Source organism: Castanea sativa, chromosome 1, assembly GCF_040712315.1.
Source record: "Castanea sativa cultivar Marrone di Chiusa Pesio chromosome 1, ASM4071231v1".
Taxonomy (NCBI): Eukaryota; Viridiplantae; Streptophyta; class Magnoliopsida; order Fagales; family Fagaceae; genus Castanea; species Castanea sativa.
Genome location: NC_134013.1, coordinates 37,747,680 through 37,762,019, shown reverse-complemented (window position 1 = coordinate 37,762,019; position 14,340 = coordinate 37,747,680). Strand labels below are relative to the sequence as shown.

At 35.4% G+C, this 14,340-nt stretch overlaps 1 protein-coding gene across 1 annotated transcript; it reads right to left on the bottom strand.

The window, feature by feature from the left end:
• Window positions 1-1,096: 1,096 nt before the first annotated feature.
• Window positions 1,097-13,708, bottom strand: LOC142610690 (alpha-1,4 glucan phosphorylase L isozyme, chloroplastic/amyloplastic). The gene is made up of 15 exons (XM_075782594.1): window positions 13,353-13,708; window positions 11,507-11,745; window positions 11,318-11,419; window positions 10,185-10,361; window positions 9,805-10,080; window positions 9,188-9,459; window positions 8,544-8,661; window positions 7,982-8,452; window positions 7,674-7,826; window positions 7,138-7,266; window positions 6,280-6,516; window positions 5,315-5,391; window positions 2,057-2,243; window positions 1,614-1,814; window positions 1,097-1,411 (listed from the first exon to the last, which is right to left on the bottom strand). Exons 1-15 carry the CDS (start codon window positions 13,576-13,578, stop codon window positions 1,295-1,297), a joined length of 2,982 nt encoding a protein of 993 aa, XP_075638709.1. The 5' UTR covers window positions 13,579-13,708; the 3' UTR covers window positions 1,097-1,294.
• Between the last annotated feature and the right edge of the window lie 632 nt (window positions 13,709-14,340).

The following is a 14,340-nucleotide window of genomic DNA, read 5'->3' as shown; positions in this document are numbered from 1 at the left end:
ACAACCAAAGTCACTGTTGAAATGAATCAAAATCTTATAAGAGAGTTCACAAAAGAGGAAGTGGAGATCGCCCTAAAACAAATGCATCCTACCAGATCTCCAGGCCTTGACGGTATGTCTACTATTTTCTTTCAAAAATACTGGAATATAGTGGATAATGATGTCACTAATATGGTTCTAAATGTTCGAAATTCCAATTGATATATGGGAAATATTAATGGAACTAATATCACCCTTGTCTCAAAAAATAAACGCCCCACAAAAATGACACAGTCTAGACCGATAAGTCTGAGCAATGTTATTTACAATGTGTCTTCGTGTTAACAAAATTCTAAGGTATGTTTCATCTTTTCTGCATTTAACAAAATTCTACTGATTCACAAAATTAAAAATTCCACTGATTCACAAAATTAAAAATTCCACTGATTCATTAGGACTTCGTATTATTGTCTTGTTATAAGGACTTTGTATGATTTTTTATATTGGTTTTAAGATTGGCTTTTTTTTAATCATGGCTTTCGAGTAAAATTTATAATATGTCTTCATATTAAAACTCCATTCCCTCTTACTTGTGTGCGTTCTCCAGTAGAACAATTGAATTGGCTTTTTAAAATATATATATTATTGCTAGGTAAAAAACTCGTTTGTGCCATTTTTTATTTAGCCTTGCTAGATGGGGTGGGTGTGTGGGGGATTGGATCCTGTGGGGGAAAGCTCCGCAAGACAGAGAAGGGGCGGGACAAGTTTCCCTAACATGTAAGGTAATGCAATTGCAACATCAACCTCATATCAGAAGACTGAGAAAAATCTAAAATACAACCGATGTCAGCTTGTTAATCTAGGCATGACTATCAACTAGTTGGTATACTTTGAAGGTTGTACCTTTATACAAGAAATTCACAGCATGTCCACGTCAAGACAGAGGATCAAGTTATTTAACATATTGCTGAACATATTGCAACATCAACCTCATATCAGAAGACTCAGAAAAATCTAAAATACAACCGATGTCAGCTTGTTAGTCTAGGCATGACTATCAACTAGTTGGTAGACTTTGAAGGTTGTACCTTTATACAAGAAATTCACAGCATGTCCATGTCAAGACAGAGGATCAAGTTATTTAACATATTGCTGAACAATGGCAAAGTTGCAATGTAAACAAGAACCACTTTATGCACAAAAGTAAAACCAAACACATTGTATTTTTTATTACATAATACATTTATTTGAACTACACCTTACTCCATCATCACTGTGCGAAGACCATCCCTACCATGTTATAAATATATCACTTCTACGGCAATTTTACAGGTTCAATGTTCCATATGTCCTTGGCATATTCATGGATTGTTCTATCACTGCTGAACTTGTATGAACCCGCCGTATTCAAGATTGACATTCTTGTCCAGCTCTGAATCAACACCATTCACAGATATTAGGCACAAATAACATAAACCAAATTAGAATGATAAATGCCTTTAATACCAAAGATGGAAGCTAATACATATTCAAATGAGCCCAGTGAACGAAAAATGTCCTTCATGAATGGTGCTCACATAGATTTCTGCATCACACCACATAGGCATGCACATATAACTGCAAATATAACTCACCTTTTGATCTCGATATGCCTCGTCAACCTTCTCTTGGCATTCTATGTAACTGGGGAAGTCCTCGCCAACAAGGAAATAATCAGCGCAGCCAAAACCTTCATTTCCTTCCAAAGATCCAATCAGCTCATCATAATTGTAAGATCCGAAAGCACCACTTTGGACAAATTCCTTGACTTCCTCAAAACGTGGGTCTGGAACAAACTATATCAAGAGTTCAGCAAGGTCAAATATCAATGAGTATGCCCAAGACAGGAACAACTGAAGTAACAATTATTTTTTTCTCATTTCTATACTTAATTTCTATTTAAAATTAGGAGAAGTAGTGAAATTTTCACCAACTAACCCACCAGCCTAGCGATCATTATTATGTGGTAGAAACAATATGACAGGTTCAGTACCAAAACAACAAAAGTAATGATTCAGTTGTAATTATACGGACATACCTTCCCCTCAGCTCTTCGTTTCCTGAGCCCAGCAATCTCATGAGCTTTAGCACCAAAGAGGAAAAAATTCTCAACTCCAACCTCTTGTCTTATTTCAACATTCGCCCCATCCAAGGTCCCAATCTGAATGCAACCATTCATTGCAAACTTCATGTTGCTAGTTCCACTGGCTTCCATCCCAGCAGTACTACGCAGAGGAAAGAGAAAAAAGAGGAGAGTCAGTTTTCTGAGATCTTTATCTAACACAGCTAACTAATACATAAAGACTTTGAAAATTTGTTCTTTGCTTTCACACACACACACACACATATGCTCACTACGCTTTTATAGAAGTCACTTTACAATGGAAAAAAATGAAAACTAATAATAAACAAGGTACTTCAGAATCTGTACCACATAATTCTGGTTCTGAAAAAAAGGTCTATCAAATAATTATTTCCAGCAACTACAAAGAAATATTGTAGATGTTACAGTACATATTCTAAGGCTGTATTCTAATTGTACAGAATTGGCATTGTTGCAACTGGAACTTCCAAACAGTACTAAGCAATACTTTTAGAAATAAGCCCACAGGCATCCTATTCATTGGCTTTGTTTTGCTGTTACTACTGAAGGGCTGAACATGTTAGGTTTTGACAGAAGAAAGAACTATATTCTGCATCAGTAGCATAGAACTGGAATAAGTCTGATGAATACCTTGAATAAACATTTCACAAAATCTTAGAAACCCAAACCCTTAGTACTCATTACCCGTGCTTCCTACATTTCATCTATACCTTTCAAACATAACATACAACATTGATAAAGAAAAAGTATAGATAGCTTCATTGCACATTTCACTTCAATCAAAATCCTATTCATTGGCTTTGTTTTGCTGTTACTAATGAAGGGCTGAACATGTTAGGTTTTGACAGAAGAAAGAACTATATTCTGCATCAGTAGCATAGAACTGGAATAAGTCTGATGAATACCTTGAATAAACATTTCACAAAATCTTAGAAACCCAAACCCTTAGTACTCATTACCCGTGCTTCCTACATTTCATCCATACCTTTCAAACATAACATACAACATTGATAAAGAAAAAGTATAGATAGCTTCATTGCACATTTCACTTCAATCAAAACACAGCTTCAACAAATGCCAGGACCACCTTAAGCAATAGTTATCATAACCGCATTGTGCATCAACCCAAGAAAGGGTGAGTTTTCAGTACAACCAGTTCAACCTTTGCATCACCAATTGAGCCACTGATTTTTTAAATATAACAAATCTCTATTACAAAGTATCATTAATTAATATTATATGCAAAAAAAAATAAAAATAAATAAAAAGGAGATGTGAAGTTACACCTGATGTAACTTTATAAAAGTTACACCTTTTTTAGACTATAGAACTTTATAAGAGTTACACTTTTTTTAGGCTATAGATTACCATTAAATCTAATGGTCAAAAACACATGCCAGCAATAAAGAGTTATTATCTCCCACATTACCTAATTCTTGGACATATCAATATTCATCTTCTTCTCCACAGGTTCTGTACACTTTCTAAACAAACCAATGTTATTTGCAGACGATGATCACAGAAGAGAAACATAAGCCATAGCAGGTGTTGCATAATATAGAAAGTTCATTGTGGTAGGTGGTAGCTCCACCATTTCAGCCCTATTTTTGTCCATATTATATCTATGATTTTGATGGTAACGTCCTCTCTTTTTTTTTTCTTCCTGGAATAAGAACTGAATACATGCTAGTCTTTCAACATTGTATTTGGACAACTTTGATCAATAGACTTTAAAGGTTGGGTCAGAATTAAGCACATAAAAATTCTAATATGTCAGTATCCTGCCCAAATTGTAATTTTACGGCCTTTTAGAAACCATTTTTTGGATCTATGAGGTGTTTAGCAATCCAAATTAAATAGTTAATTATTTGGCCCAGGCAGTTGGTGACGCTTGAGGGTGGAATCCATTCAGAAAGTATATAGAACCTGTGGAGAAGATGCAAAGATTGACTACAAAGAGTTGATAAAACCCAAATTTTCCGTATCTATTTCTCTCATGTCATGGGGAATCTTTTTTTTTTTTTTCAAATAATCATTTCTGTTCCCATACAGTACAATACATAGAACTCAGAAAAATATATAATTAACTATCAACAGAAAACCCGGAAAAAACAAAACTTTTGTTTTACCTCCACCTTCTTTCACGCAGGACAACGATTCCTACAAATTCTCATAATCCACGAAATCAATTGCACTGGAAAACATAATTCCATGTAACTCAAAAAAAAAAAAAAAGTCTTCTTTCATGAACTAGTTCTGGGAACCAGATAAAGCCATGAAAAAGGCGAAACATTTTGTTCAGAATCTCTCAAAGCAATTCAAGTTCATTTCAATCAAATGTAACAAGTAAAACCCAGTTCCTATTGTTACAGTGGAGAAGAAGGAGGCAGTGAGTTTAGAAAGAGAAGGTGAAGAATTCCGGGATTAGTGAAGGCAGAGAGAAATTAATAATTTGATGAGGCCTAAAAAAGTGTAAGTGTAACTTGAACTCAGCTCATTAAAAAGATATCATATCTTACTAAGGAAGCTCTTATGACTTAGAGATACTGCCCCATCTAATTCAATCATGAGGCTCAAGTTCAAATCACCACGAAAATTACTACATCCAATTTGCCCACTTCAGGTAGAGCAGACTATAGAGGAGTCCTTTGCTCTATCCCAGACAAGTTATAATTTTCAATGTGATCAGTTCAATCCAGTTCAACAACTGGTTTAATTGACAATATTCTTAATAATAATAATAATAATAAAAAACAAAAAACGGAACAGAACAGAACAAAACAAAACAAAACAAACAAAACACAAAAACACGTTGCTAAATTTATTGTATATCTGGTTAAATAAAAATATTTAACTGAAAAAGCAGTGAGTTCATACTTCAGCCGGTTCAACTGCCAGGTCAGTACAGTGCTGATAACTTAAGCTTTAGGCTCATCCCAAAATCAATTTCAGGGCCAAATTTTAGAGAGATTCGACTACGCTAAATAAAGCATAGGCTGCTAAAAGCAGGCCATATTCTGGCCAGCCTAACTCAAAATTAATAACATTAATGATCTGCTTCAAACACAAAATGGAAAAAAGTTTGAGACTGACTCCCCATTCTATTCCATCATTTACCATATGCAGCAAAAGTAAATTACACAACCAAGAGACAAAGCTACATAATCATATTAAGAATGAAAAGTGAAGTACCTTATATGCTGTGATAGCTCACTTGCAGGAATAAGCAACTCAGCAACACTGACATTGTAATCAGGGACAAAAACAACCTAATATAAACAAAAAATAGTATTTGGGTTAGTGACACACCAACTCTGAAATTGTAATTAGGGAGAAATTAACAAACATTTCAAGAAAGAACCCAAAGTTTTTCCTAAACATCCAATTAAATCAATAAAATTCGATAATGTGCATATATGTAGCTGCAGGTAGGGTTCAACCTGACCACACATAGTACCTCATCTCTCAAGCATCAAAAGAATCCTTGTTTTATTTCGTTATGGTCCACCAATGATTAAAAAAGGATACCTTAGTACCAGCCAAAGTACTATCCTTTCCACCCAACAAGGGAAGAAAGAAGAAAGATGGATTCTCTAGCTGACCTAATAATCAGTCTTGTGAACATTTTCTCATTTAAAGAATGAAATGTAATTAATCAAAGATTTTAGAGAAGATATTTTTTGAAGAAAACAATGTTCAACATCTTAACATTAATTATTAGTACTTTCAGGAAAGCATCAATTATTTGAAATTGAAAATCCTAGAACAGTATATTTCCCCATGCTCTCATTCTGGCACATGTTGTTACATCTTTAACTTATTCTAAACCCTCAGGGGCCTCTTTTTCTTAAAATACCTTTTTATAACATGGCATTGGAGCAACTCACTTGTATCCCATTAATACCATAACTGATTACCCAGACACCAAAGCACCAAAGAAGCTAAGGTAGGAAATTTCTATATATTGATCAATGCCAAAAAAGCAAGTGAACTTACCAGTTAAACAATGATAACTACATGATGTAAGAATTGTGGTAATTAAGAGTCTACCAAGTTCTTAAGCATGAATTGTTACAGCTAACGTTTTGACAGAAATCCAATGTATGAAGACTGTTCACAAAATACTTTAACAAGATTTGGCATCAAACCACCCATACCTTCAGTAAATCACCTATTTCAGGATCATGGTTGACTGTAGCTCCAACATCGGTGATAAATTTTACAATTCTCTTGGCTTGCACATATGTAGCAAATGCTTTACCCCCAAAAATACAAACTCTTGGAACAAACTTTGATTTCCTTTCTGCTGCACTCATTTCTTTCATCTTCTTGTAGCGGTAAACAATCCCCAAGATATTCAAGAGTTGTCTCTTGTATTCATGGATGCGCTTCACCTAAGAATAATAAAATGTATTTTATGGTTCATCAATAAAAAGTGACCTCTAGGATGGGTGAAGAAAAAAAAAAGATTTCTGCCTTCTCCTTATATTATATACTTCCTGTGTACTTGGGTAGCAGCCTGTGTTTGTTTCTTCCCTTTTAAATGAATTTTTCAGTTATTAAAAAAACAAACAAAAAGACAAAGAATTAAGAAACTTGGGGAAGGAAATTTGGTGGTAGTAACAAACTAGTAACCATGCACCAAGCTGACTTAGAAGTTGGCAAGTCTTAGGTTAACTTCAAGCCTTCAAAAGCACACATTATTTTGCAAGGCATTAAATTAGCCAAAAAAGGAAAAAAAAAATGGCTAGACTTTAATACAGTCCATGAAAAAAAAGTTGACATCATGAACCTTGAGCTAAAGTATTGGTTGGACCATTCAGATATAATCTCTTATGTATCTCATCATTAATTTTCTTGAGATTTCATCTACAGTCAGCCTATGGAATAATGGAAGTTTACATAACTTATACTCATTTCCTGAATTTTCTTACTTTCATCTAGTCTGATCTTTTTTATTCCCACAATTTCATCACAATCTGAGAAAGAGAAGAATTCAAGGGCAAGCAATTAACCTGGATATCAAACATTGCATCAGGGCTGACAGAATATCCTGTTCTCTCTTTGAGGAATGATACAACTTTCAACTTATTATTCCTTTTTGCTGCCCTCCACTGGGTTTGGAGATCTTCATTATCTGTAAACTATGATGGTCACAGTGCTCAGATTAGTAGGAACTAGGTAAAACGGGAGAAGCAAGATGAAAACAATTAACCATACACTTATTATTTATGCATTCATATATAGCAAAATATGTAGAGAATATGGTTGGAAATTTAAAATGCAGGGTTTATATTCTGGAGAGTTCCCATGAATAAACAAAGAAGATGACTTTACTCCAAAAGCATGAAATGTTAGATTATAGAGACTTAAAAGTCTTACAAGCAACATTTACTAAGGCAGATAAGAAAGGACATAGAGCCTAGTTGAACTAAATTAAGATTAGGAAAGACATAGACATAGCAAGGCCAGTTGGCCCAAGTGCTGTCAAGACCTATGGTCCATTGATGAGACATATCTACAAGCAAGAAATTTGGTAATGGTGGATTACCTTTTGTAACTCTGCCAGTTTTTCAGTATTCAAGACCCAGTCTTCTGAGCCAATCCAGTCAGATACAATTTTACTTAATTCTGGATTGCAGAAGTGGATCCACCTTCTTGGTGTCACCCCATTTGTTTTATTTTGGAATTTCTCAGGCCACAACTGCCAAAATTTTAGGGTAGAGATCAATGACATGAGCATGTTTCACAATATTGTAGACAATGGCTAAAAATAACCGAACTTTTTTTCTAAAATCATTCAACTGTATTGCATTGTGATCAAAGAAAGAGGGGGAAAAAAGTTATTGATATATTTACCTTAAAAAATGCATTAAATACTTCATCCTTCACTATTTCACTATGTATCTCAGCAACACCATTTACTGCATGACCACCCACTACACAGAGATTAGCCATTCGAACCGTCTTTGGGGGTTCTGGTACTGGTTCTGGCAACTCCATTTTTGTTTCCTGAGTGACTTTCTTTTCAGATCCATCTTCTTCATCAATAGGTTCAACTGCGTCTTCCTCATCAATAGTTTCAACTGCGTCTTCCTCATCAATAGGTTCAACTGCGTCTTCCTCATCAATAGGTTCAACTGCGTCTTCCGAATTTTCAAGTTCCTCACTGGGAACAACAACAGGGCTTTCCTTGGGTTTAAGTTTAACAAATAAATCTGCAAAGGCTGAAGGCAAATCAACATTTTCTAATATTCTCATCTCCTTCAATTTTTTCTCCAACAATTCATAATCTGCTGTACCATACTCTGATACTATGGTGTGAATAAGCTGGAAAATATGGAATGGTAGGAATTAGGAAAAGCATAAATAAGTTCCGATGGTAAAAAAGGTTTTGATTATGTATATATTCCAGCATTACCTCCTCATCAATCATTTCTATAATCTCAACATGTCGAGGAAGCAGTTTCTGCATAAGTTCTAAACTCCATTTCTCCAATGCCTCAGGAAGAACAGTATGATTTGTATAGGCTACGGTTCTAGAAAACAGGTTGCAGAATGTGAGAAATAGAAGTTACTTAATTTGAAACTGTATTAAGCAAAGATATTCAGTCATGCATCAAAAACTAAATAGAGAGTTCAAAAACATTCAAAGAATCTCATAGACTGTGTTTTTCTTTTTCTTTTTCTTTTTTTTATTGGATGGAAACATGGGTTAAGACAACCAACTGGAATCTAGGAGCGCATGTGTGTGCATGTAGACATGCTTCTACAGCACGCACGTAGATTAGGGGAAAAAATTGTCTATTTTTACCTAATCTGATCTGCAGTAGTTTTCAGCTATCACAATCTTTTTCTATTTTTAAAGTGAAGCAATCCCCAAAACTACCCATTGGGAAATTTTCCACTAATTATGATCTGGTATCCCTTATTCACTTCATTACCATAAAAATATTTACTAGTATATAATTCCTCTAATTACCACCACTCTCTAATTACCACCACTGGTACAGTGCACAATCAACATAGCAAAGTGTGTGCATGTAGAACAGTCATTGAATGTACCTTTGAGTGATATTCCAGGCCTCCTTCCAGCTTAAACCCTTCAAATCTATCAAAATTCTCATCAGCTCTGGGATGCAGAGAGTTGGGTGTGTATCATTCATCTGTACTGCAACCTTCTCAGGAAACTCTTCCCATCTTAAATTTGCTCCAGATCTTCTCTCAAAACGTGCAATGATGTCTTGGAGAGAAGCTGAACATAAAGTGTATTGTTGCTTCAAGCGAAGGACTTTGCCCTCCATTGATTCATCCCCAGGGTAGAGTATATAACAAATCTGATATTGAAAAAAATCATTACACAGAACATCTTTCTACAATCATCACTTAACATAGTAGTAAACAAAAAATTAAACAAATTAAAGAAAGCATCCAAAAATAGGCATTACTGGTGGTCAAGTCACCCACAATTTGAAAAGAGACACAGCATAGGGATGTCGGGTATCAGGTTGGTAATAAGATAAAACCTAACATTTTCCACTGCAAATGCTATCACCCATATTTCAGAATCTACAGCACATGTATGGCCCCAAACTATTTTTAATGTTAAAATGTAAGAGCCGTGAACTTATGGTAGCCAAAAAATCAAGGAAAATGTTGCAATGATGACTATCCAACCAGACCTTCTCAGCATTTGCTAGGGCCTCATATGCTTTGGTGTGCTCCCCAGCATTAAAAGCATGTAAGTCAAAATCTTCTGACAGAGCTTTGGTTGACCAAAGTCGCAGATTGATAGTGGTTTTAGTTTTATATCCTGGAATGGGTACATCACAAGCAACAGCCTTTACATCTTCTCCTCCAATCCAGTGACTTTTTCCATCTGATCCAGAAGCAACCTTGCCATAGAATTTGACAGGATATGAGACATCATTTCTCACAATTTCCCAAGGGTTGCCCATCTACAAGGAGAAACCACATTAAAATAATGAACCAGTTAGACATAATGCTAATGTGCTAAATTAAGCATTTGGAAGGGGAAGAAAACAAAGGATAATCAGCATACCTCAAGCCAATCTTCAACAACTTCCTCCTGCCCATTTTTTGTAATTCGCTGCTTAAACAAACCATACTTGTATCTAAGTCCATAACCCCAGGCTGGGTAATTTAATGTTGCCAAAGAGTCCAGAAAACAGGAGGCAAGCCGCCCAAGACCCCCATTACCAAGTGCAGCATCAGGCTCCTACAATTAGTAAATCAAAGAAAATTAGCTGACATGACACAAACATAAAGATTCACTGGTTTTCACGAAAATGCTTTTAGATAAATAATGACAGACAAGGTAATGTTCAAGATTAGTAGCTATGGTAGGCGGTAGAGTCTTCAAAGCAGTTAGGAAATGCTTTGCAAATGCAAGAAAATCTTGTAGGACAGGAACAAGGCTTAGAATCAAAATCACATTCATTAAAAATTATCCATGAACTTTCTAATTGATAAGGTAAACAATTTTAAAAATCGTCACCAAAACTATATGCCTAATTTAAACAACTACACCAGTAAGCTTTAGTAGAAAACAGTATTGTTCTTTTGTTATAATCATCATCTGTTCTCTAATACTGGGAATCCAGGATTAAGGAGCCTGTTGTTAAAATTTCAGATTCTCTTTGGTTGGTTTCACTCGGATATTGATTAACAAGAATTGGTGAAATCAAACTTAAACAAACATCTAAACTACTATGAAATTTGTTTTGTTGAAGTCACACTTCCAGGCGATGAAATTAGAGGTTTAATCCCAGAAGTTATCATTATATTTACACTTTGTGATCTTAAGCTTGTCTACACAGACTTTGTTAGACCCCATTAAATTTAATCATGTAAAATGATAGTTGATATATGGTCCTGGTTTCCATATACATTAGAGTACTTTAGGCATAATAATTTTAGTCACTCGCTTTGTTGTTTTACTTCATTTAATTATGGCTGTGATTCCCTGTAACTTTCAAATACCCATTTAATTTTGTTGCATATATTGGCTTTTCCTGACCCTGACAAATAAGTTAGTTAGATTAAAACAGAAAACAAAAGACAATAAAAAACACAATGGAAAAACACAGAATTTAACTTATGCAGAATCGACAATGAACAATCCATAGCAAATTATTTTAAAGTGAAAGGAAATTCCATAAAAAAGCACCTGACCTGGATAGCCACATGTTCTAATTTGTGTCCTAGGTTTCTCAAAGCCTCTGCATAAGCACCAGTAAGCTCTAAATTACCAATTGCATTTAACAGTGCTCTACCCTGCAAAAATAAAATGTTAGGGAACCAAAAAAATGATAAAAATGAATAATAAATTGTGGGAATCAATGCAGAAGACACGTAACAAACCTGTAGAAATTCCATTGACAAATAATATGCCTGCTTTACATTCAATTTTTCATAATAATCATATGTTGCATTCCAATTTATAATGAGAGCATCACGAACACTTTGTGCAGTTGCAAAGAAAGCCTTCGGAAGTTCAAACCGCTCTGGAGAAAATAATGGAGTGAACTCTGCATGGTATTTGATACTTGAGGCAATGGATGCCGCATCTGGTGTGAATGAACTGTGAGCAGTCAAAGCCTCTAAACGAAAATACAAATGCCAACCATTAATTATGCTGTAGAATGCAAAAACTACTATAATATAATATATGAAAACCATAGAGGAATCCCCTTCCAAATCTCTCTCTCTCTCCAGCGGACACCACACACACAAGGTATGTCACATTTGCAACAACCAATCACATATTTCCATGTCAGCATCAAAAAAGGATCCGAACGCACCAATTAATGTGCACCATTTAGTAGCTCAACATAACAATGATTCAACTAATTAGTTGATTTTTCACTCATTTAACCCGTAAACTCCTTGTCCCAAACATCCTCAATTGAATAGACACATCAAATGAGTTTAACCGGAACGAGATATTTGAGATCATCAAATAGCATGATTTTACTTTTTATTTTTCTATAGATTTGAGGTACTAACCCAACAACTAGTGAGTCCCAATCCTTTCTTGATGCTAACAAGGTAAAATGTAAATGACCATACATGACATACCAAACATAACTTCGTAGAGGAAACAAAATTCACAGATACTTTCATGAGAGAAATGCCATATACAAGTAAGCAAGGTTGCTGCCATCATTTACATCATAGTAAATTAAGCACCATCATGATAAATTATTAGGTCAACAAAAGCATGCTCCTTCCTCTCACACAAAAGTGGGTCCTACCTAAAAACCCTTTAGGTCATAGGACCCGCCATTATGTGAGAGGTAGGAGCAATACTCTGCAGCTATTTATTTATCCACCTGACCTTGTAAACTTGTATGGAATGCGTGTCTCTGTTCATTAACAAAAATTAACCACCATCACCAGATATTATTAGTTACGCCATAGCATACTCCTCCTTTTTCCTATCACATAAAGGTGGATCTCATCTATAATCCATGGGACCCATCATTCATGTGATGGATAAGGTAGCTTTGCTTCACGAGTACCTAATAATGACTAAGTCTATAGGGACGCACTTTTTGTTCACAAATTTGTTGCGGGGGTAAGTTGTATTTGGTGGACAATCACTTTCACATTAGCTCACTAACAACACTTTTATTGCCAAGCAAAAGACAGCTTTCCACCTCAAGTTGAATCAAAATCAAATGCATGATTAAAATTGCAGTAACTAGAGTCTAGAGTCACAACAATTTCAAAAATTATTTCATAATTACCCAGGTGGCAAGATGTCAATAATAGGTAATAAATTGATGTCAATGGTGGGCCTTGATAAAAATGAATAAAAATTCATCAACTCCGCTCATGTAGCATTACTCTTAATAATAAGTCTAAAGATTCTGCAAATTTCACAGCTGTTAACGTGTCAAGTTGCGATTAGTGTATAATAAAAGTGGTGTCGATGTCAATGATGATCCTAGTGAAAATGATGTTGCCCTCATTACAATTTGACACATCAACAAGTTGTGAAATTTACTGTCTTTACTATCATTGTTGTATGATTAAAGTGTGTGTACGCCACTTGTATTCCTTTCCTTCACACACACACACACACACACTCTCTCTAGCTTAAAAATAATACTAAAAACTGAAACACAGCCAAATAAAAAAGGATCTGAAACGGAAAAGCATAAAAGTTTTAATAAATGAAAGCTGAATATGAGAGAAAAGAGACCTTCTTGAGTGATCGGATCCTTCAGTTTTTGCTTGGAGTCGCCGGAGACGTTGTTGACAGAGAAAGACCGCCTGACAGTGACAGGCCGTGAAATCCATGTCCTCATCAACAACACCTTGGATTTGCTGCCTCTAGAACCCAAACCATCACCGAGTAATCCAGACCGAGTTAGTAATGCCTCTGATCTTCCAGTCGAAGTTGCTGCTGAGAATTGCGAAATAACCATTGCGAATTTGCTATAGCTATAAGCTATTCGCTCCTCTTTCTCTTTCTCTCTTTCTCACTCACCTAGATCACTGACTCGAAGAAAAAGAGCGAGAGACTCTGAGAGTGTGTTTGTGTGAGAGAGACACTCTCTGACGTCTTATCCTTTTAAGCAATGAAAAGCCCATTTGGAAAAATTGATAAAATCACGAGCCCCGCTATTGTATTTTGGATTCCATGCAACTCAAAACTATGTACTATCCAATCCATACAGCAACCACCGATTTGGCCTGCACGTGTCATATGACTTATACTATGAACTATTCATTGCTCTGTTGCAGCGTTTTATGATAGTTTTGGGTGGAGGGAATCCATTTCCATTGTGGGTGACTCTGACTCCTAGTACTTAACAAAAATGGAACGTTGTTTATTACTTCTACTATTTATTGGTACTTGCAATTTTCTCAAAAAGTACTTTACTGCATGTACACCGCACACTTGTAACCATGTTACTTGGTGATGGTGACGGTGATGGTGATCTAAGAGAGGTGTTTGTTCAAGTGCATCGCGCCTGTGAAATTTATGTCCACATATGAACGGTGATTGATCTACACTACACTACACACATTACTAGTTGGATGTGTTAATGGAATGATGCCAAAGAGACAGTCAGGATGGTTCCTGTTTGTCATTCAACTAATAATGTTTTTGATGAACATTCCACTAATAATGTTAAAAACTTGTAACTTGGTGTTTTTAATTGAGATATTTTGGACAAATCTAA

What these genes read in the sequence shown, in the direction of transcription:
- LOC142610690 (XM_075782594.1), bottom strand. Translation starts at nt 13,578, where the DNA reads ATGGTTATTTCGCAATTCTCAGCAGCAACTTCGACTGGAAGATCAGAG. An exon ending in TAGAACATGTGGCTATCCAG is followed by an intron (nt 10,362 to 11,317) that starts GTCAGGTGCTTT and finishes TACTAATTGTAG; the next exon opens with GAGCCTGATGCTGCACTTGG. An exon ending in CCCTAGCAAATGCTGAGAAG is followed by an intron (nt 9,460 to 9,804) that starts GTCTGGTTGGAT and finishes TTTCAATATCAG; the next exon opens with ATTTGTTATATACTCTACCC.